The sequence below is a fragment of the Equus caballus genome, chromosome 29, assembly GCF_041296265.1.
Source record: "Equus caballus isolate H_3958 breed thoroughbred chromosome 29, TB-T2T, whole genome shotgun sequence".
Lineage (NCBI taxonomy): Eukaryota > Metazoa > Chordata > Mammalia > Perissodactyla > Equidae > Equus > Equus caballus.
In genome coordinates this window covers 30,856,151-30,877,354 of record NC_091712.1, presented here as the reverse complement: position 1 = coordinate 30,877,354, position 21,204 = coordinate 30,856,151, and the positions used below count along the sequence as shown (strand labels likewise).

Here is a 21,204-nt window from a genome sequence, read left to right as displayed (position 1 = left end):
TCAACCACTACACCACTGGGCCAACCCATTGTGCATTCTTTTTAACTGAAAAAAATATTATACTATTTGTATGTAGCAGTCTCTACTTGTGTTTGACAGTTAAGTTTACGTTTGTTGAGTGATAACCATGTTTCAATAGATAAATGGATAGATAGGTAGGTCGATAGATAGATAGATCAATTGATCAATCTAGCTCATTGTTTTTAATTCCCTTATAGTACTGTATCTTACTGAATAGCCATCTACATTTTATTTATCCATTCCATTCACACATGACCATTCAGGTTTTATCAGTTTTTCCACTACCACAACAATGTGCGCCAAGCATCCTTATATGCATCTCCATCTGCACGTGTACAGGAGTTTCTCTCTGGCACTAGACTAGAAATGACACTGCTGGGTCATAGAGAATTATCATATTTGTTTTATCAGCTATGCCAATGATCTTCAAAGTAGCTCCCATTTCCATGTGCACTGGAATGAGAGAAAGACCACCAGCTCTCGTTAATGCGGGACTTTTAAGTTTTTGCCAATCTGATGGCTGTGAAATGGTACCTCATTTTGTTTTCATTTGCATTTCCCAGATTATTAGTAAGGGTTATCATCTTTTTACACTTATGAACCATACACTTTTTTCTCCTGTGAATTGCCAGTTCATATTCTTTGTCCATTTTCTTGTTTAGTTATCAGTTTTATTGATTAGTAAGAATTTGACACATATTCTGGATATTGATTCTTTCCCCACGTACATGTTGCAGATATCTTCTGTCAATGTTTGCTAGTCTTTCAACATTGTTTATGGGGATTGCTGTCCTTCTGGAATTTATTTTTGTACATAATACAGCTTAGATATCTTACTTATTTTCAATAGGAGAAGCTGGTTGTCCCAATACCCCTTATTGAACAATCCATCATTTTTCTCGGAAATTTGTAATTCCACCTTTTCGATAATAACTCCTGACACAGGCGAAGGGGTCCAAGATGATCTGGCCCCTGCCTGCCTCTCCAATCTCAACTCTTCCCACTTTCCCACGCGCATTAGGCTGCAGATATGCTGATCTGTCCTTTGAACATGCCCAGCCTTTTCTGTCTCTTCATTGTGTTTACTCTTCCCACTGCCTGAAATACACTTCCCACAGTTTTCCACATGGCTGCCTCCTCCTTCCCGCTCAGGTTTCAGCTCAAATGCCACTTCCATGAGCAGCCAGTTCACGCTACTCTTTGTCATTCACTCTCCCACTATCCTTTATAATGTGTTTCATGGCATTTACCACTATCTGAGATGATCTTATTTGTTCATTTGCATGTTTATGGACTGTCCATCCCCTCCATAATATACATAAATCCCATGAACAGAGATGTTCTCTGCTTCACCTCTCTATTTCCCACTTCTAGAACACTGGCACACAGCAGACTCTCCATAAATGTTTGTTGAAAGAATGACCAAGCTCCCAGCTATTCCTTCAAAAGTTTGTCTAGGATATCATTCAGTACAATCCCACTTTCATTTAAAAATCCAACGTTCTGGGGCCGGCCCAGAGACGCAGCAGTTAAGTTCACACAAACCGCTTCGGTGGCTCCGGCTCCGCCAGTTCGGATCCCGGGTGCAGATCCACACACCTCTTGCAAGCCATGCTGTGGCAGGCATCCCGCATATAAAACAGAGGAAGCTGGGCACGGATGTCAGCTCAGAGCCAAACTTCCTCAGCAAAAAAGGGGAGGATTGGTGGCAGATGTTAGCTCAGGGCTAATCTTTCTCAAAAAAAAAAAAAAAATCCAATGTTCTGTGTATGGGGGTGTGCGTATGTATAGACACAGAACTGTTAACGATGATTATCTTGAAGGCAGGGAATGTACACAGTTCAGTGGCTTTTTATATTTCAGCTTTGAATATTTCCGTATTGTTGGAGTTTTCACAGCGAGCATTCCTACATCTATGATCTGAAAAACAAAAACCTAAAGATAAAATCAAAAGATTTGTTGGCCAATCTGAGAAATTTAGATGGGTGGGAGCAATAAAATTGATTTGGCTTGTCCTACATTTCTGGGCTTTGAAACCATCTCTCTTAAATTGGCAGCTCTGGTCTCTGGACAATCAGGATGAATCCCAGTGGGTGGCAAACCTACTAACTTGGTTCCTTTTTCACAGGAATATTCATTTCAGAGCAGGAGTGAGGGAATGTAGAATATGGTGCACATATGGGCTAGAAGCAGGTTTTTCTAATCTTTCAGCTCAGTAAAATGGGAGAAATGACAAGAGGTGAAGATCGATCGCCGCAGGAGAGAGAAGAGCTGACAGTGACACAGGTGTGCCCAAACGTTTTGGCAGATGGGGTGATTTTTGAAAACTATTTACAAAGTCCTTGACCTCATAGTAGGAAACAGTAAGTTCCCCTATAACCTTCAGTCATCACTTCAAGAGTATTGCCTTAGGGATTTTCTTAAAGCTGTTGCAGGAGCTGTCCAGACATTTTTAATCAGGAAGAGGGGAAAGAAATCTTTAAACGTTTGTTTATAATTTTTCCCATAGTCAATGTATGCTGTGAAAGTTTCATTTAAATGGAAACTATGTATTTGAGAACAGGGAATATTCCTGCGTAAAACGCAAAATAAAATAGCTGTGGCGGGAGAGCTCCTTGTCTAAAAGAAACGAATCCAAGAAAAGAACCTGGTCTATTTTTACATCCTGGAAAATTAAACTTCCAAATGCATGGCTCCTAGTATCCAAAAACCACCATTAACAATTATTAAAGAAAAGACCTCCTCTGTAGCCTTCATACTCTTGATATTGTGAATTTTCAAGTATTTAAGGAAATATCACACTAATTCATTTTTCCTATGTTCAAGAAATGTGTTCTTCCTTTTGTTTCCAGTTTTGTTGAGATATAATTGACAGATAGCACTGTATAAGTTTAAAGTGTACAGCATAATGATTTGACTTACATATATTTTGAAATGCTTACCACAATAAGGTTAACATCCATTATCTCATATAGATACAAAAAAAAGAAAAAATTTTTTCTTGATGATGAGAATTCTTAGGATCTACTCTCTTAATAACTTTCATTTATATGATAAAGCAGTGTTAACTATAGTCACCAAGTGTACATGACATCTCCCATACATGTTTGTCTTATTACTGGAAGTTTGTACCTTCTGACCACCTCCATCCAATTCCCCCTCCCCCACTCTCTGCCTCCGGTAACCTTTTTCTAGGAGTTTTGTTTGGTTTTGTTTTAACATTACACATATAAATGGGATCACACAATACTTGTCTTTCTCTGTCTGACTTATTCCACTTAGTATAATGTCCTCACATTACATCTATGTTGTCACAAATGGTAGGGGTTCCTCCTTTTTAATGGCTGAATAATATTCCATTGTATTTACATACCACACCCTCTTTATCTTTTCATCTGTCAATGGACAGAAATATTTTATTTGATTAAATGAATATTCTATATAGCTGAGATTTATTATTTATGTCACATTTGTAAATTTTATATACAAATATGTGTGTATGCATATGCATGTGCACACACTAAATAGTTTTCCTGTCTTTACCTAGTAGATCAAATCTAAACACCCCACCCTCCACACTGTAGGTCCTGAACCCCACACTTGATCTCCAGGTATGGTGTTTCCTTCCATTCAGGTAATGTCCTCTCTGTTCCCTATTGAGTCTCACTTCCAGACTTTGTACCATTCCTCCGTGTTTGCCCACTAATCCAAATCACTTCCTTAAAAACTTGTTTTAAAATGTAGGGCCAAAAACTCTTTCTTTTTAAGTTGAATTCTTTCAGAGAGAGGAAGGGGTGGGGGGAGGGCAAAAGGGGTAAAGGGGCACATGTGTACAGTGACAGATGGAAACTAAATTATTGGTGGCGAACATGATGCAGTCTATACAGAAGCTGAAATATAATGATGTACACCTGAAATTTACACAATGTTATAAACCAATGTGACCTCAATAAAATAATAAATAGCTAGCTAAATAAAATATTCAAACACATAAAGTAACAAAACTTGTATAAGGAATTATATAAGGTGGTAAGTGAAAGGCCATTGGGATCCTACTCCCTGGACACGCTTGCTATTAAGTTTGCAGCCAATTATGCAGACTTTAAGAGGCTTCTAGCTCATTCTCCTAGTTCAAGACATCTCTTTTCTGGAAATCATGAAACTTTTATTTTAAATAATTTTTTTTCATACCACTACTGAAATGTTTGGTTCCCTACATAACCAAATAACTAATAAAGCTAAATGAGCTGAATGCATGCTTTTAGAGTTCTAATAATAATATTCATAAATATGGGTTTGGGAAACAATAGTAAATATTTCACTAGATGAGAATATAAATTTTCTGCTGCAATTATTTCCACATCTATATCGTCTTCCTGAGAACAGAGATCACGTTTCCAACTTCCTGTTTTTAATAACCAATAGTGCCTGGCCAGTGTTCTTTAAACATTTGTTTAGTAGTAAATATGAGTGAGTTTTATACCTCATATCATTTCATTTGACATGTTTTTCATATGTAAGTTGACTCAGGTTGTATGTAAGGTTTGTTCTGAAAATACACATAGACTTTTGTGGGTACGATCCCAGTGATTTTTTTGGGTGTGTGTTCTGCTAAGTTACATGATGAGCTGGAGGAGCAAATGTTAGGAAATGAAAGAATCATCTCTTCAAAGAGCAATGAGAAGCCATCCATGGCCGATCAGATGAAAAGCAAAAAACAAAACAAAACCTCGCCTAGTTAGGACACAAAAATCTGAAAGGCAGAGCTGGTGACAACTGGAATGTACAGATTGAGACATCAACTTTGACCTCATCTGCTACAACCCACTCCACCTCATCTACACTGACTAGAACAGTGTTGTCTCCCATCTCACCCACCCCCAAGACACACACTAGCACACACATACAGGCACGTGTGCACGTACACACGCATCACTCCTCTGCTCTGACCTTTAATAATGCCCCCTCTGAAAAGCCGTCCCTGATTCACAAAAAGCCCCCTTCATTTGGGGACAGGAGCCCTTCTGTTGCATACTTAAGTCCTTCTTCACTTTCTACTGTGACAGCACTGATCCCTAGATTACAACTAGCAGGTGCTAATCTTCTCATCCATCGGACTTGAATATTGTGAGGCCAGAGATTATATCTTTTATACTATTTATGCCTAGTTTAATGGCAACTCCATTAACCAAGCCAGTAGCTTGGAATGCCTCCTTGACAATCACCAATCCTGCACTCCCAAATTCCATTCAGTAATCAATTCCTGTTGCTTCTTCCTTCTAAAGCTCTCTCAAGTCCATTGATTTCTTTCCATCCCTGTTGCCACTTCCCTAGTTGTGATCACCATTTCTTAAGCCTCAGTTTCTGCAACGGTGTCCTAACTGGTTTCCTTTCCTCCAGGCTTATCACCTTCAAATTCACGCTCCATCCTGAAGCCAGAGTTATTTCTAAAATGTAAAAATTCTTAAAACCTGGCTGACCTCACCCTTACCTTGCCAGCGTCATCTCTTGTCATTCCCAACCATAATGATTTTCTTTCAGCTCCTTGAATTTTTCATACCTTCTCTCATCTCCAGGTCTTCTCACACTTGGAATAATTAACTGGGATCAAATATCTTGGTCATAGATACAGCTGGGGAAATGAGAACTCTCAATACGGCTTATATGTCACCTTCTGATTGGCAGGAGCACAGAATGCTTCTGTTTAGTGTCTAATAATTTATTTGTTTCAAGAAGTAATGGAAACCTCTCAGCATGGGAATCTCAGGAAGCAGGCTAAATGACATAAATCTCTTCAATATGACCTCAAAGCAATGCTTTTAAATACAGGATATGATTGGGTTTCAGGATGAAGCCTCTGTAAACTTGCCTCTGAATAGTACTTAAAAATGTATTTACACTAGCTCCTGTTGTGTGGTTGTATCTTCCTCAGGATCTCATCCCTGTAGCCAGAGGATGTTGTAGTAAGAAGGGTCCCAACCATCCTTTAACAAAATGGCTCATTTTGTGGTTAAAAAAAAAGAATCACCATTCCCAATGTTACATAAAATAGACACTTTAGCATTCAAACCTTCTGCTTCTGCAATGTATCCTTATGAAAGGTTAACAATGAAAATGGAATTGTTCTCTGGGAGATCTTAAATCCTACCCCAAACAAGTAGGACCATCCTATATGGTGAGCAGAGACAAAAATGTATTCTTTCCACAAATAAATTCAGATTTATAAGTTCACGTGGTCTCTGTGCACTGCCTGGTAATCCTATTACTTCACTACTCAATTCATTCTGCCCCTCTGCTACTACCATTCGCTTTTCTCCTTCTCCCAACCTTACCCATCTACCTCCTCACTCACAGCTTAACAACCTTGGCTTCTCACCTCACTGAGAAAATGCAAGGAATAAAAAAAAGTCTTTGTCTTCCTCCTGCCCCCAAATCCACCAACCTACTCTCAGTTGTGTCCTCTCTCTGCCTTCTCTTGTCACTAAGGATGAGCTACCTTTGTGTCCCTCTAAGGTCAATTCCTCCATCTGTGTAAGAATTCCACTCATCCCTTTGCATCTACTTAGGACTTTGTCCCTGCATCCACTCCTTCTCTTTCAGTCATCAATGTTTCCCTCTCCACTGGATAATTTCTATTCGACTACAAACTTGCTCTAATATCCTCTTGACTATTACATTTCTGTGGTTCCATTTACAACAGAACTCCTCGTGAAAAAAGTGGCTACACAGACTTGCTGTCTCCTCTTGGTCTTCTCCCCTTCTCTCTTGACACACTCCACTGCAACTGCTTTTTTCAGTCATTAATCAATTTCCGTTGCCAAACCAAATGTTCAAATTTCAGTCCTCAGCTCTCTCTACCTCACCAGACTTCTTCATTGGCTTCATGACTTCTTTTACCCAACTGCCAACTCCTTCTTAGTGTTTTTTACACATCTTCCTCAGTTCTCCAGTATTTCTCTAAATGTCAGGGTGTTCCAGGACTCAATTTCAACCTTGATCTTTCCCTTTTTTCTTCTCTTTTCTCTTTGCTTCACTGTGCTTCTCCTCCTCCCGTCTTGATCCACAATCATTCCCTAAGTCATGGCCTTAAATATCATCTACAAACTTAAGACTTCCAAATTTAAATCTCCAACCCTCTTGCCTGAGCTCCAGGTTTATTTATCCAACTGCCCATTTGACATCACTTGGAAGTCTAATAAACATCTCAAATTTCACATATCTGGACTCAGTTGTTGATATTTTATCCAAGACTTGCTCCTTCCCCACTGCTTCTTGTCTCAGCCCCATTCCTCCAGTTACTCAGGTCAAAATTTTCTCTTTCTTCTGTACCCTGCATCTGATCCATAATGAAATCCTACTAACTGCACTTCTAAATGAATGCCAAACCCAACCATTTCTCAACCTTAACTGCTATCACTCAACACAAACCATACTTCTCTTTCGCTGGGCAATGGGAACGCCTCTTATCTAGTCTCCTTGTTCTGCTCTTGCTCGCCTTAAGTCTATTAAACTGATCCTTTTGCAAAAATAATTCAAATTATGTTACATGTACTCAAAACCATGGTTGGCTGCTCATCACTCTTAGAATAAAATCGCAAGTGCTGACCCTGGCCTGTAAGGCACCATATAATCTTGTCTATACCTGGCTCTCTGGCCTCATTTTCTATCACTCTTTCCTATAAGGGAGATTACCCAGGATTATCTGGGTGGGCCTAACATATTAACAATGATACTTTAAAGTGGAAGAAGGAGGCAGAAAAGGAGAACCAGAGATGTGGCAATGTGAAGAGGACTCAGCTGGACATTGCTGGCTTTGAAAATGGAAGGAGGCCAGGAACCAAGGAATGTGGGCAGCCTCTAGAAGCCGGAAAAGGCCAGAAAACATTCTCCCCAAGAGCCTCCAGAAGGAGCAGAGGTTTGCCAACACCTTGATTTTGTCCCCATGAGACTTGCTTTAGACTTTGGCCTCCAGAACCATAAGATAATCAATTTGCGTGGCTTAAAGCCACTAAATGTGTAGTACTTTGTTACAGCAGCAACAGGATACTAATACCCCATCCAATCTAAAATAAACGCCTGCCCAAGCACTCACACACGTGCACACGCCCTGTGCTCTGTCCTCTCACGCTTACTTTACTTTTTCTCAACTTGTCACTGGCTATTAACCACAAGGATAAAGCCATGGGCTTTGTTTGTGGCCAAACTTCCAGTGTCTAGGACAGTGTTTGCTTGTAGTAAGTCACTAACACTCTTATGGCATTGATATTTAATTTTACTGTTTGCTAACAGTAAGCTTTATTTTCAACTCCATTGTTCCCTTTAGATAATATTTCATAAGTAAAAATGGGTTACAATTAACCAAAGGGTGCTTTGAGGGGGAAAAGACATTACGATTTAGTAACATGTCACCCAAGGAGCCTGACTGAAAGGATGAAGGGCATTCAGTCTTCCAGACAATATCTGAGGCAGACAATGGAGACCAGGTGGAAGAGGTTGACGACTGATTATTGGTATTAAAGTCTCACTTATCTCCACAGCTGTTGAAACACCTTCACTTCCTTGTCATGTGTCTGCTCCCTACCATCAGCGTGGGGATTGGGACTGCAGCCCCAAAGAACTATGCCATCAAGGGTCCCAAAAATACGTCTTACAAAATACGTCCATTAGAAATAGAAGAAAATCCCGTTTTAATTGCATTTCCAAAGGCAACCTCTTTAATTGCATTTCTTTTCTAGTATTCTTTTAAAGGTTGTAGATGCAGTTTTGATAGATATGGATAAATAAAGTGTTAGATATATTTAAAGAAGTCAGCACGGCCAACCTCCTAGGCATGCGTTGGCCTACCAGATGCGAGAAGAAGTAATAAATGTCGATTCAGGGTGGAAGCTTAACAGACAGTGTGCAGTTTGCCACATCCCCCTTCCGGCTAGACTTGATCTTGAAAGCATGCGTCAATAAAGAACCTCCATGAGCCTGAGTCCTTGGATGACCTGAATAAGCAGAGCATCCCTACCAACTCATATTAAACATAGTGTGAGTGGGCAATAAACCTTGGTTGTTTTAAGTCAGAGATTTGGGGTCATTGGTTACTACAGCAGTACCTGGGCATGATTTGGCCTAAGAAATGTGAAGAGAAATAATGACTATCAATAAATGTTCTATCCCATGAATGCAATGGATCTTTAGTTCATGAATTCTCAGTGCCTTTTCTAGGAGAATATGCATTGTGAGTCTCATAGGGGGTGTGATAGTTAATTTTATGTGTCAACTTGGCTGGATCATGGGGTGTCCAGATAGTTGACTGAATCTTGGTGGGTCTGTGAGGTGTTTCTGGATGATATTAGCACTTGAATTGGTGGACTTGGTAAAGTGGTTTGCCCTCCCCAAGTGAGTGGACATCGTGCAATCTGTTGAGGGCCTGAATAGAACAAAAAGGCAAGAGGAAGAGGAATTCAGCCCTTCCTGCCTGACTGGTTGAGCTGGGACATCCATCTTCTGCCATTGGTGCTCCTGGTTCTCAGGCTTTTGGACTCAGACTCAGTCATACCACTGGCTTTCCTGTGTCTCCAGCTTGCACATGGCAGATCATGGGAATTTTCAGCCTCCAAAATTGCATGAGCCAATTCCTTAGAATAAATCTCTTCCTCTCTATATATATCCTATTGGTTCTGTTTCTCCAGGGAAACCTGACTAACACAGAAGGGGAGTGAACGCAGCCATTTCCAAACTTATTTGGCATGGAAATTCTTTTTGCATGCTCACCATAAAAGACATTTTGAGAAATGATGCTGCAGCCTTTACTTTGCAGTTCCCTGATATCCTCCCACCAACTTCTCATGCTTTCCTCCTCAACCGATATTATCGACAAGTATGTTGACAAACTCTACTTATGGAAACAGACACGTCTTAGGTCTACAGAATATTTACAAACCTGACTTGGGAGTGAGTAGAATGGTGTGTCTCAGAGGAAATATTCTAAATAGACTTTATAACTGATCCCTGGCACATATGAAATGTTTTAAAGGAAAAATATCTGTTTATTGCACATAGCAGATCAAGAACTAAGCACCAATCCACATTGTGAAATTTCATACTGCTTCATGAGTTTACCTGGATGTTCTGACTCTATCAAATGCCTTCCACATTCTAAAGTCCAGAGGATTATCTGGATCTATGGTCACTCTGATTTTTGCCAATGGCCTCTTATAAAAAGTTCTGTGAATTGATGGAAGTATCAACAGATTGTCAATTAATTTCTTCTGGTCTGCTCAGGTTACTCAAGCACACTCAAAAGCAGTTCTACTCACAAACAGCTCTCTCATTCTAAAAGGCATTAGAAACTGCCATGTCAGACCATCAAGTCTATATGTTTATTGATGTAGAGACAGCCGAGAATGAAGACGGGTGATACACTGCATCTTCTTATTTTTACACGTATAATTGTTACTGAAAATATCCTTGGTTTTCGGTATTTTGAAGCATAAGCACCCATATGTAAATAAATACATTTCTAAACTACTTTACCATCTACACCCAAGACAAAAGAGGGAAAAACTAAGATTGTCAATCATTGTGGTCTTTTACTGTTAATCTTTATAACACTTCAGTGAACATAATAATTTCACTTAGAAATTTTTGGATGTTTATTTTTATCATTATTTTTCCTGATCATAAATAAATACCTGTTCATGGTTTTGAAAAATTTAAAAGAATGCATTAGGGGGCTGGCCCAGAGATGTATTGGTCAAGTTCATAGACTCTGCTTTGGTGGCCCCAGGGTTCGCAGTTCCAGTCCTGGGTGCAGACCTGTGAACTGCTCACCAAGCCAGGCTGTGGTGGCGTCCCACATACAAAATAAAGGAAAATTGGTAAAGATGTTAGCTCAGTGAAAATCTTCCTCAAGTAAAAAGAGGAAGATTGGTGATGGTGTTAGCTCAGGGCCAAGCTTCCTCACTAAAAAAAAAAAAAAAATTTAATGAATTAGAAAAAAGAAGAAAAAACCTAGTTTTAATCACATTTCCCAAAGACAGCCTCTCATTGCACATCTCTTCTTGTATTCTTCTGCAGCTTGTAGATACAATTTTGAATTTTATGTTTTTCACTTAACATTAAAACAAAAGTATTTTCCCACATTAATACTGATTCTTGGTTAGACTTTATTTTTTATGGTTAATAATACTTATCTGTGTGAATATGCCGTAATTTACTTGACTATCCATATTCAGGATGTTTGAAGACATTATTTTTTAGTGTTATACGCCCTTTCTTCTAAAAAACAATTTGCAACAATCTTAGAATTAATTTCTAAAACATATTTCTCATGGCGAATTGTAGGAAAAGAGAAGCCAGAAGTTCCAGAAAATCACTACTGGAAGGTAAGATGTTCTGGGTGGTTAAGGAGGCACCAGGACATAGGCCCAGGATAAACGGGGTCACATCTGAGAGATGAGCCATGCTGTGATGTATGGTGCTAAAGAGTTAAGTTGTGTAAGCCATGTGGCAAGAGGAGGTGGCTTAGCTGGAGACATGTGGGCAAATCATAGGAGATGACAACTGAGACAAATCTGAAATGGAGCCATAACCTGGCCAGGGGGAGGTGGCTTCTCATCTGGGACACCTGGGGTGAGGTGCTGTGCATAATGTGGGCTGCAGGGTCCTTGCACAAACCTATTCCCGTAGCAATGGTGTGTGCCCTTCTCTCTAATCTCTACATGGCCTGGAGGTCAGGGCAGAGTAATACAGAGGCTTTTGTAATATCACATACAAATCTGTGTCCACGTGTCAAACATCAGAGCTAAAGAATAACACTGCCCTAATGTTAATAGCTATACACCCTGTGGTGCAGTTATGCTAATTTTGATAACTATAATCATGTGTTTGAAGCAAGAACTCCTTAGTTGAATGACTACCAATGAGGAGATCCCATGCCTGAATTTCATTAAGGATATGAGAATTACACAAGTGTGATGCTTCATTGCAAAGATTTATTCTCACTCAACATGTTTTCATTCAAAGTTCTCTTACAAACACATTCTGAACACATTATCCTTTATTTAAAGCATGATGAAGAATGTCCTACCTGATGGGCTGACTAATTGTTCACTCTATCTAGGGGCAGTAGCCTAAGCTTTTCAGAGATAATATGTGTCCTTATACTTCCAGTTATGAGCACATCAGACTTTCCCACAGTCTAAGAGCTAAATGCCCACATGCCTACAGCAAAGGTCACAAAACCAAACTGAATCAAGATATCAAATACGTAATGCTCCAGCAATTCCATAATGTGTTTTTCCTCATTTTTTAAATTTACATGCAATAAAATTCATGTGATGGACAGAACACAAACATGTACTTTTAGTGATGTAAGGTCAATGGGTTTTGTCAAATACACACAGTCACGTATCCATGGCCACAGTCAACACGCAGAAAGTTCCATCACCCCCCAAAACTCCCTTGTTCTGCCTCTTTTGAGCCAATTCCTCCTTCCCACTCCCAATGCCTGGCAACCAGGTCTATAAAGACTTATAAAGACTTATCTTTTATATTTATGCCTTATTTTTACTAAAACAATTCAAAGCGTAAGTGATCACTTTCACCAATGTATATGGATGTAAAAAAGTTTCTCAGGTTTACAGATGTTTGGGGCAATACACTAAATATCAGAGATCCAGGAACCAGCCTTTCTGCATAGCTGAGGTTGACTTCTATGCCTTCCTACACAACAGGTAAAGTTTGAACACACGTGTCTCCACTGGCCAGCTGAAATGCTGAAGTGCGTTTTTCTGCTTTCAGAATAATTTCAAGACACTTTCCTATTTTTTCCCCAGAATGCTGCAGCTGCTGCATGGACTATTCCTGCCAAGAGCCTGGAAGCCTGTCCCATCACACAGACTTCTAGCTTCTTGAAAGAATTTTGCAGATTAAGCAACAGGCATCTAATGCTCATACTACTCAACTAGCCATAGAGCAGATCTGTTTCCCATTTTTAGTTGGAGTTTCAAGGACTTCCTCCTTCTAATTGCTTCCTCAGTTGCTATGAGCTGTAGGGACCGCTGCCTGCTCCCTTCTCGTATCAGGACTTGGTTGCATTCTGTCACATGGAAGTCTGAGCCAACTGGGAGAAGCTTAGGGATGTTGGGTGCATCTATCAGTCCGACATATCAGGCATCCTAGAATAAGGAAACCACCCAGCTAAGCCACCCTTGATGATTCAGCAGAATCAACACTCAGCAGAGTAAACTTTCTGCCCTAATGTATGTATATATTTTTTTCTGAGTAGCCAAACTTACCCTAATTATGGCATTATTAATTCCTAAAAGCAACAGGTTATCTTCAGGCTGCCTTCTCCCTTTTTTCACTTTTAACTGAACTTCCCAGAGCCCATATTTCTGCTGTCCTTGAGTTCTGTCACATTTGTGTATTTACTCTGTCATTTATCTGGGTAGCTCTGACTTACATTTTTTTTCTTTGTTCCTGAACGAAAACTGATTTCTTTCTGAGGAAGTTAAAAAAGCAAGACTTATGCGACCAATATGTTTCCCAACCCTCACATGAGAAAAAGGGCACGCCCAACCCTATCAAAAAGCAACCCTGAACCACTCACAGAGCCAGATGCTTTGAGCTGCTTCCTATTGTGGGCTCATTGAACGCAAAATAAAACAGACCCCCCAAACCAAAGGCTTCCGGTCTCCAAGCTAAAATGCAATTCCAACACAAATCCTACTATCCCAGAGCTTTGAAATATCCTAACCATTTTAAGGGTTATTTAAACACACACACACACACACACAAAGATACTAAATTAAGGCCAGGCAAATTCTAGGAGTCTTTCTCAGATGACTTCCAAATCTCAATGGCACCTCCCACCTCTTCCCGTTCACTCTTCACGTGGGTCCTTAATTGCAAGTGGTTCCCAGCTGCATTGCCTCTCCGTGATTATTAGTGCTATGATGGCTAACCTCATCAATTAGTGCAGGCCATTGTCTTTCTCCTCAAAATGTTTCCTTTGAGCATTTAAAACAAATATTTGCGTAGTATGCTTTTGTTATTATGATTGCAATTTGCCCTTTCCTCAATCCAAGGATAAGGTGTCAGTTTCCTTCATCTCCTTTCAGCTGGAGGGCTGTGATCTGGCGGTTCTTATTTACTCCACACGTGGGTTTGGAAAACGTAGGAACAAGAAGAAATGAACCTTGGAGCAGATTTAGAAACGAGAGGCATGGATTTGGCAGACGCGATGTTTTAAGTTAAGACATGGGGTGCAGTTTAGAGAGCTGCTGAAGCAAAAGTGAAAGAAAGCAATTTGGTGATGGGGGAATTTTATCCCACTGTAGTAAGAGGGAAAGACAGAAGGGAGATGAGAGAAGTGCTTTTTTGGAACCACTTGATTTTGTACAGAGCAGGAAAATTATCTATTCTTAGCCCTTTGCCCTTCCCCCACTGCCATATGCCTTTCTAGAGTTTCCTTTCTCCATACTTGAAAGGACCACAGATTTTAATAGTATTCATGCATTTGAAGTGCGAGGCCATTCTCAGCTTCCTCTGTTTTTGCATTTACGATGAGAGGTAATAAAAAAAACCCAAGTTATAGGATAAGGTAAAAATAAAAGAAATGATTATTTAATGAAAAAAATTTCAAACTAAAAGGCAGTTAAAAAAAAAAAAAGGCAGTTGACCTTAAATAAACTGAGGTTCAAGATCACAACCAGATTGAGGGACTAAATTCTAGGCCAGTCCCCTTCAATGTCTGCCAGAGAGAGTTTAGTAGGTTACTCACCGCAGCAGTAGTAAATTGTAGACACCCGGGGGGCCCGAACAAGTTGAAACAATGTCATTAAAAGGTCAAAGTGACATAGAATGTCCTGAATTCAGATGTAATAGTAAAAGCAGACAGAGTTAAAGACTGTCTTTAGAAGAATATTTGCAACCTAATATATATTTATGCCTGACACATCACACTCTATTATGTGAATGTGAGTCTGTGGGTATCCAGCATTCGCGAGCACTACTTTGTCAAGCAGAGAAATTTTCTTCTTCTTTGTGGGGAAATGGTACCTTGCTGCCAAGGGACAGAGAGTAAGACAGGAGGCAGCTGACTGGGGCTTCCACTGAAGGGGCATGCTGTGAGGAGCTACAGCAAATCAAGGGCATACACAACCCATCATTCCACCAAGACAAAGGCTGCTTCCGTAACCTCTGGTCTCTACAACCCTCTACTCAAACTGCTCTTCCCTTTCAGATCTGCTCTGGATGGTCCTTTTAATTGGAATTTGTGAAGCTAACATGGAAGCCAGGGAATGGAGGAGAGGGAGGGAGGCAAGCGGTGCCTCAGCTCCATAGCATCTGACCATGAACTTGCATTCCATTAGGACCAGTCCTCTCTCCATTCCTGGAAGGGAGGCAGGGACCCCAGGTAGGCTTTGGAGCAGGCTGACCTCTTTTCCAACCTTGCATCTACTATTTACCCTGTGTGGTCTTGGTTGTATCTTTTGTAACACCTTTGATGTCAGTTTCCTTATTCATAAAACGAGTTTGTTGCTTTGTTTTCTGGATTAGAAACAATGCATATCAGTGACTGGAACATAGTAGGTGATCCACAAATGTAATGCACCTAGTATGTTCACTGCAAGACCCTGAGTCAGCAATGCCTTTGTTTCTGCCTGTCCTCTGGTTCCAAGATCACACTCAGCTCACAGAACCCATGCTCAAACTGGAAATAGCTACACTGGCTCCTGCTGACCCTTCCTCTCTTTCACAGCTTTGCAGCAAATGGCAGCCACTGGCAGTTCCATCGTCTCAGGGCGCATGGATAAAGTTATTGGTAGAAACCATGTGTGGTGCGCTGGTGCCCACTCAGTAGCCAAAACCTGAGCTGTGGTCCTCTGATTCCTTTTCTCCCACCCACTCTCAGGCCATTCTCAGGAGCAGCCAAGGTTCCTGGGCCCACAGTACCCCCTGATGGCTAACATGGGGAACTTTCTTTTCTCAATGATTCTTATCTTCTCTCTCACTGAAACTCCCCCGAGGCTTTCACAGGTCACTGCTTTCTCCTTTCCCTCATTCATTTCTCACAAATGTCGTGTGGCCTCCTTTGCCTTGCTTTTTTTTCATTTCCTGCTCAATTATTTCAGAAACATCTATCTCCCTCCCTGTTTCTTCCTCTCACTTTTTTCCGTTTATGAATCTCAAATTACTGCAATTACGGTTTCTAAGTATAATAGTAGAACGAGTGCATTTGTCTATCAAGAAAAAACTCCATACATTTAGACGTACAATAAGACATAGTGTAGCACCAACAGCATTAATCTCTAAAGCCCTTCGAGATATCCAGAGGTCTTCTTCAGAATCTGCACAGAAGATGCCATCTGCTCCCTGTTCTTTCTCCAAGTAATTCTGATCTTTTCTTGACACTCTTATTATTTCCCTGTTTTTTTAATTGCCAAAGTTGTACTAGTTTCTGCCCTACTGTTTCATTGAAAATATAATTCAGCTACAATAAGGGTTAAGTGCATTCCTGTGGGCAAAGCTGGAAACCAAAGCACAATATTTCATCATTAGTTCTTTACGGGAAAGTGAATTCTAAGCTCTAAATAGTTGCTTTAGAATGAACTTTTGGGAAAATGTTACCTATTATCATTTAACATTGGAAATTTTGGGTTGGGTGTGGTCAGGATTTAGTAATTCATACTGATGTCTATATTTTCTGGTTTTCATTCATTGAACCACGACATCTACTGGAATTAGGATGTAGAAAGGTATTCAGGTGCAACTTATCTGGGCATTGATTCTTCCTTTATCAAAGGAAAAACTATTCTGACCAGATCCTGATTTGATATGTTCTGGGAATGTTCTAGAAGGTTATTAAATTCATGTCCATGACTATAGATTGCTTCTTGATAAAAATACACAAGTACATCAAACATGTCTCAAAACGTAACTGCTTATTTCCCTTAAGTTAAATTCAAATAATACCAATGATTTATGTCTTCATACTTTTTAAAATACAAACGATTTTGATGTAGATTATTAAAATGCCCTTAATTTTATGCTTAATTCTTCTGATTAGAAACTTTATTCTTAAGCTAGAAGTCTGTAATTAGAAGCACCTAAAGTCCTGATTAAACAACTAACTGAAAAATTTCTTTGACAAAGTAATGTCAAGTGGCTTAATTTTTCCAGTTTCTAATAGTCAAAAGTAAAAGCTTACAAAAGTTGGTATGAAATAACTGAATTACTTAATAAAATGGTAAATGAGCTATTGTGACCATATATAGACACATAAGAAAAACATAATTTTAAAACGTTTTTATAAAATATTTTCCTAATTTGGTCATAATTCAAGGTCATGCTTGCACAGGATTTTTTTTCTTTGAAATGATTTCCATATTCATAGAATTGAAATTATGTTCTCCTTTAAAAGAAAAAAATGCAAATCAGTTAAAGCAACAGGCAAATACCACCCATCCAACTTAATCAAAATTCTGTGAACATGGATTTTCTACATAAATTCTAAATGCACACTAATGTAACAATAATGAAGAATGATGTCATAAAATAGTTGCATGGTGCAAAGGTATTTGAAATGATCATTCATCAAAGAACATTATTTGAGTTGACATACTCACATTTTTCTGAAAAGAGGTATTTGCTTTTGGATAATGTATACCTTTCGAATTCATAAAGTTTTGAAGGTACAAATTAAAACATTCAGTGTTAATGTTTTTGGAAGCATTACGTATAAATTATTTTCTCAGGACCCAGAGAGAAAACACCAGAGGAAACATAACCAGCCTGAATTGTTTAAAATGTATTTTCCCTTTAATTAAATAAGAAACATCTGTCTAGGGATTTTGGAAATGAATGTAATCCATCCACACTCTGCCTGTACGAGTTTGCTTCCAATGTCCAATATTTTGAAAGAAAATTCTTTCTTTCTGTAAAGAATTAAACAGCAACATGGAGCGATGTCTGGGTCTGTAGCAGCTGAATCTTGCCTCCGGAGATTGGGCACGGGAAATACTAAGAATCTGTGTTTTCCCAGATTTGTCCTTGGAAAGCAACCAAATTCTCTCCATAATGAAGGTTAGGGTGTAACAGTTGTATTTCTCCAAAGCATCTATTCACCCCGAAAATGCTCATCTCAGGACAGTAAGGAAACAGAAGTTACTAGAATGCATTCGAATACTCAAGGTCACAATATTGTTCCCTCTCTGGGGTTCGCTCAACATTTTCCTCCCCTTCGCTCAGGCTTAAAAAAGCTGATTTCTCTAGGGACCTACACAACCCACAACACAGACCCATCAGACAGACCAAATGAGTACAAAGAGAGTGAGGAGTGACTCGGGGTCTGGCTCTGGTTCTTTGAAACCAGGGCCCACAGTTGGGAATGACAAATATCACTTACTGGTGTTGTCAAACGGTATCTGTTTGCACTGCACAGACCCCTCGGCCGGCCAAGGACAGTAATAGACGGCTCCTCCTTCCACGATGTCTGGCTGGCTGGTGTTGGCCTTGGGCGCCCCCACCAAGACGCTCGCTCTGCGAAAGGGTTGGAGAAGATCACTCCTAGGGAATCATAAAAGTGTGCGCATGCGATGCTGTCTCTAGCCGCATGCTCACACTGAGACTAGGGTGGAGGTGGGAGCAGAAACGTATTTATGATGGAGACCGACTGTCAAACTTGATTTCCTCTTGGAAACCTAAGGGCGTCTGAAACCTGCTTTGGAGGAGCGTGCAAATAGTCCTAATTCTTCTCTAGGTGGAGCTATGTATACAGTGAGAGAAGAGGAGAGAAGAGAAAAAAAACAAATAGCAAGGACAGAGCCCAGCTGCTTGTAGCAGACAGCACTTGCGTCCAGACACTTAATTGTTACAGGCTATGTATAAACAGACCGTGTTGTGGTCATTGTTTTAACTGGCTTGAGTCTGTGCAGTCCCGTTTTCCCCTTTGTATGATGCTCGAGTCTGCACCGGGAAGTCCCCAGAACGTGTGTATTCTATATGCCAGTGGCACGTCTCTTGTTCCAAGTTCACAGGGTACATCTAGCATGGAAGGGGAGAGAGGAGACTGGTGTCGGGGAGCCGGACGGGCCCCCAAAAGTGGGCACCAGGATGGAATCTCAGCAATCGCCTTCCATCAGGCTGCGGAGACAGGCGCGGGTCCTGCGGTAGCGGAGCAGGGACCCAACCTGTGGTCGGGTTCGTCCCCGCGCGCGAACTCCCCGCGCCCGGCGACTTACGTGCGAGCAGTAGGTATGTGGAAGTCCACCGCGTAGCCGAAGTAGCTGCCCTCGGGGCCGCTGTACACCGTGAACTTGTCCACGTCCAAGTTGAACGCCTGCGAGGCGGGGGACCACAGCATCCCCAGCGCGGCGGAGAAGCACCAGAGGGGCGCGAGCGGCTGCGCCCGGCTGCCCCGGGGACCGCGGCGGGCCCCGGCAGACATTGCCCTCCGCCCCGGCGGGTGCTCACCGGGGAGCGGGTTCCGAGGACCCCGGCGGGGGAAATCGCGGGGGTGGCGGCCGGCAGTCCCCAGATGCCCCGGTCCCGGGTCGGTGCGCGCGGCGCGTCCGCGGTGACAGCCCCGGGCGTTCCGCCGCGCGTCCCCTGCAATCTGCTCCCCGCGCGCTCCCCGCGCCGGCTCAGGGGCTGGCCGAGGGGATCCGAGCCCTCCTCTGGCAGCGGGAGGGGGCCGGCGCGCTCGCGGCGCCTCCTAGCGGCGGGTCCGGAGCCGGTGACTTCTGGGCCACCCTCGCCCCTGCTGGTGGCTGGTGCCAGGCGCTTGTTTTGGCCGCCTGGCTTTCTATTGCAGCCGCATCTCAAGGACAATCTGAGACTCGCACATGCCAATTGAAGCCATTGCTTTTGGAAGCAATGCCCCCCGCATGGGGCGAGAGTTTGCTGCAGTTTGTCCCAAGTGGAAGAATGTGAAAGCGTATCCCACCACGAGGCTAGACCAAGCCGTGATCTATGCATCACTTCCGCAGCCTGAAGAAGCCTCAGGGTCTATGCGTTTGCTCCTCTGTCACTGAGAGTTAAAGTTTGCATCCAAAAATCCTCTCCTTCACCACACCTCCCCGCAGAGCTAATTAATAAATGAAGAAATCCTCGAGACCTTTTTTTAGGTCTTTCTCAAAGGCACGGGGGAGGGCATGTTAAATGACTTGGTAGTAAATCTTCGTGACCCTGTGTGATTGTGATGAAGACTGGCAAAGTTTACAGTTTACCCTCAGCAGGGGTGGGAGGTGTAGGTTGGAATCTACAGGAGTTCAAACTTCAGTTCCAATTTGTGGGTATTACTGATCTCTTTCTGTGTCCTCCTCTTGGGGGAAGGACTGAAGACTGAGTAGGGAGAAGAGAAACATGGTATAGACGCGTTTATATAACATGTGGTTTCCAGGGAAACAGGACTGATGCAAAAACACAGCAATGAAGCATTAAACTGGATGGGGCTGGGGTTAAATGGAAATGTAGAGACAGGGGAGGTAGTTTCCAAAGTACTTTAAGGAGAGTTGGTGGCAGATGTCGACTTGGGCGGGAATTTGAATAGGAGGCTTACATTTGGGCATCGTGGGCGGAGAAGTTGAGGAAAGTATTAAAGACATAAAGGCTGCGATGAAATGGTTGCCAAGGAATTAGAAATAAGAGAGTGGGTTAGGGAGCCGTGGGAAATAGGATTGAATCTCTTAAGACAGGATCTTAATAACAAGAACATTTATTGAGGCAAAGGGAGTCAGTTCTAGAGCAGAGGCATGACATGCCTATGGGGATTCAAAAGTTTAGTGACAAGGCTGTGTCTTTGAGAGGTGGGGAGGGAGGCAGTTGTTAGAAGGAAGAGGAAACAAACAAGATGCTGCCCAAAAGCTTTGGGTGATGCGGACCTCGATGCGATTAACAGAAGAAAGGGAAGGCCGCAAACATGAGGATAAGGAAAAGGATCCAAAGAGTCATGGCAGACAAAGTGGAGGAAGCAAGCCAAGATGAGTCTGAAGGTTCCAACTTAGCAGAGAAGAATTACAAACAATAGCAATGGGGCCAGAAGAGCGGGATCGGAAGTCAGTGGTGACTTAGATGCTGGACTTGTGGAATGTGAGCTACTAGTGGGGTCCCCAGTGGTGCTGGAAGCACAAACTACACTTCAGGGCAGTGGTTAGTCTGGCGGTGTGGATTTGGGAGTCTATCCAC

General features: G+C 41.6%; 1 protein-coding gene across 1 annotated transcript in view; it reads right to left on the bottom strand.

Moving 5' to 3' along the window:
* Positions 1 to 19,731, bottom strand: part of ITGA8 (integrin subunit alpha 8) — a 165,594-nt gene extending 145,863 nt beyond the window's left edge. The window contains exons 1-2 of the mRNA XM_001916359.5: positions 19,260 to 19,731; positions 18,425 to 18,558 (exon numbers count right to left, since the gene is read on the bottom strand). Of these exons, the coding sequence (XP_001916394.1) occupies positions 18,425 to 18,558; positions 19,260 to 19,465 (340 nt within the window). The 5' untranslated portion in view covers positions 19,466 to 19,731. The remainder of the gene's footprint in view (positions 1 to 18,424; positions 18,559 to 19,259) is intronic.
* Between the last annotated feature and the right edge of the window lie 1,473 nt (positions 19,732 to 21,204).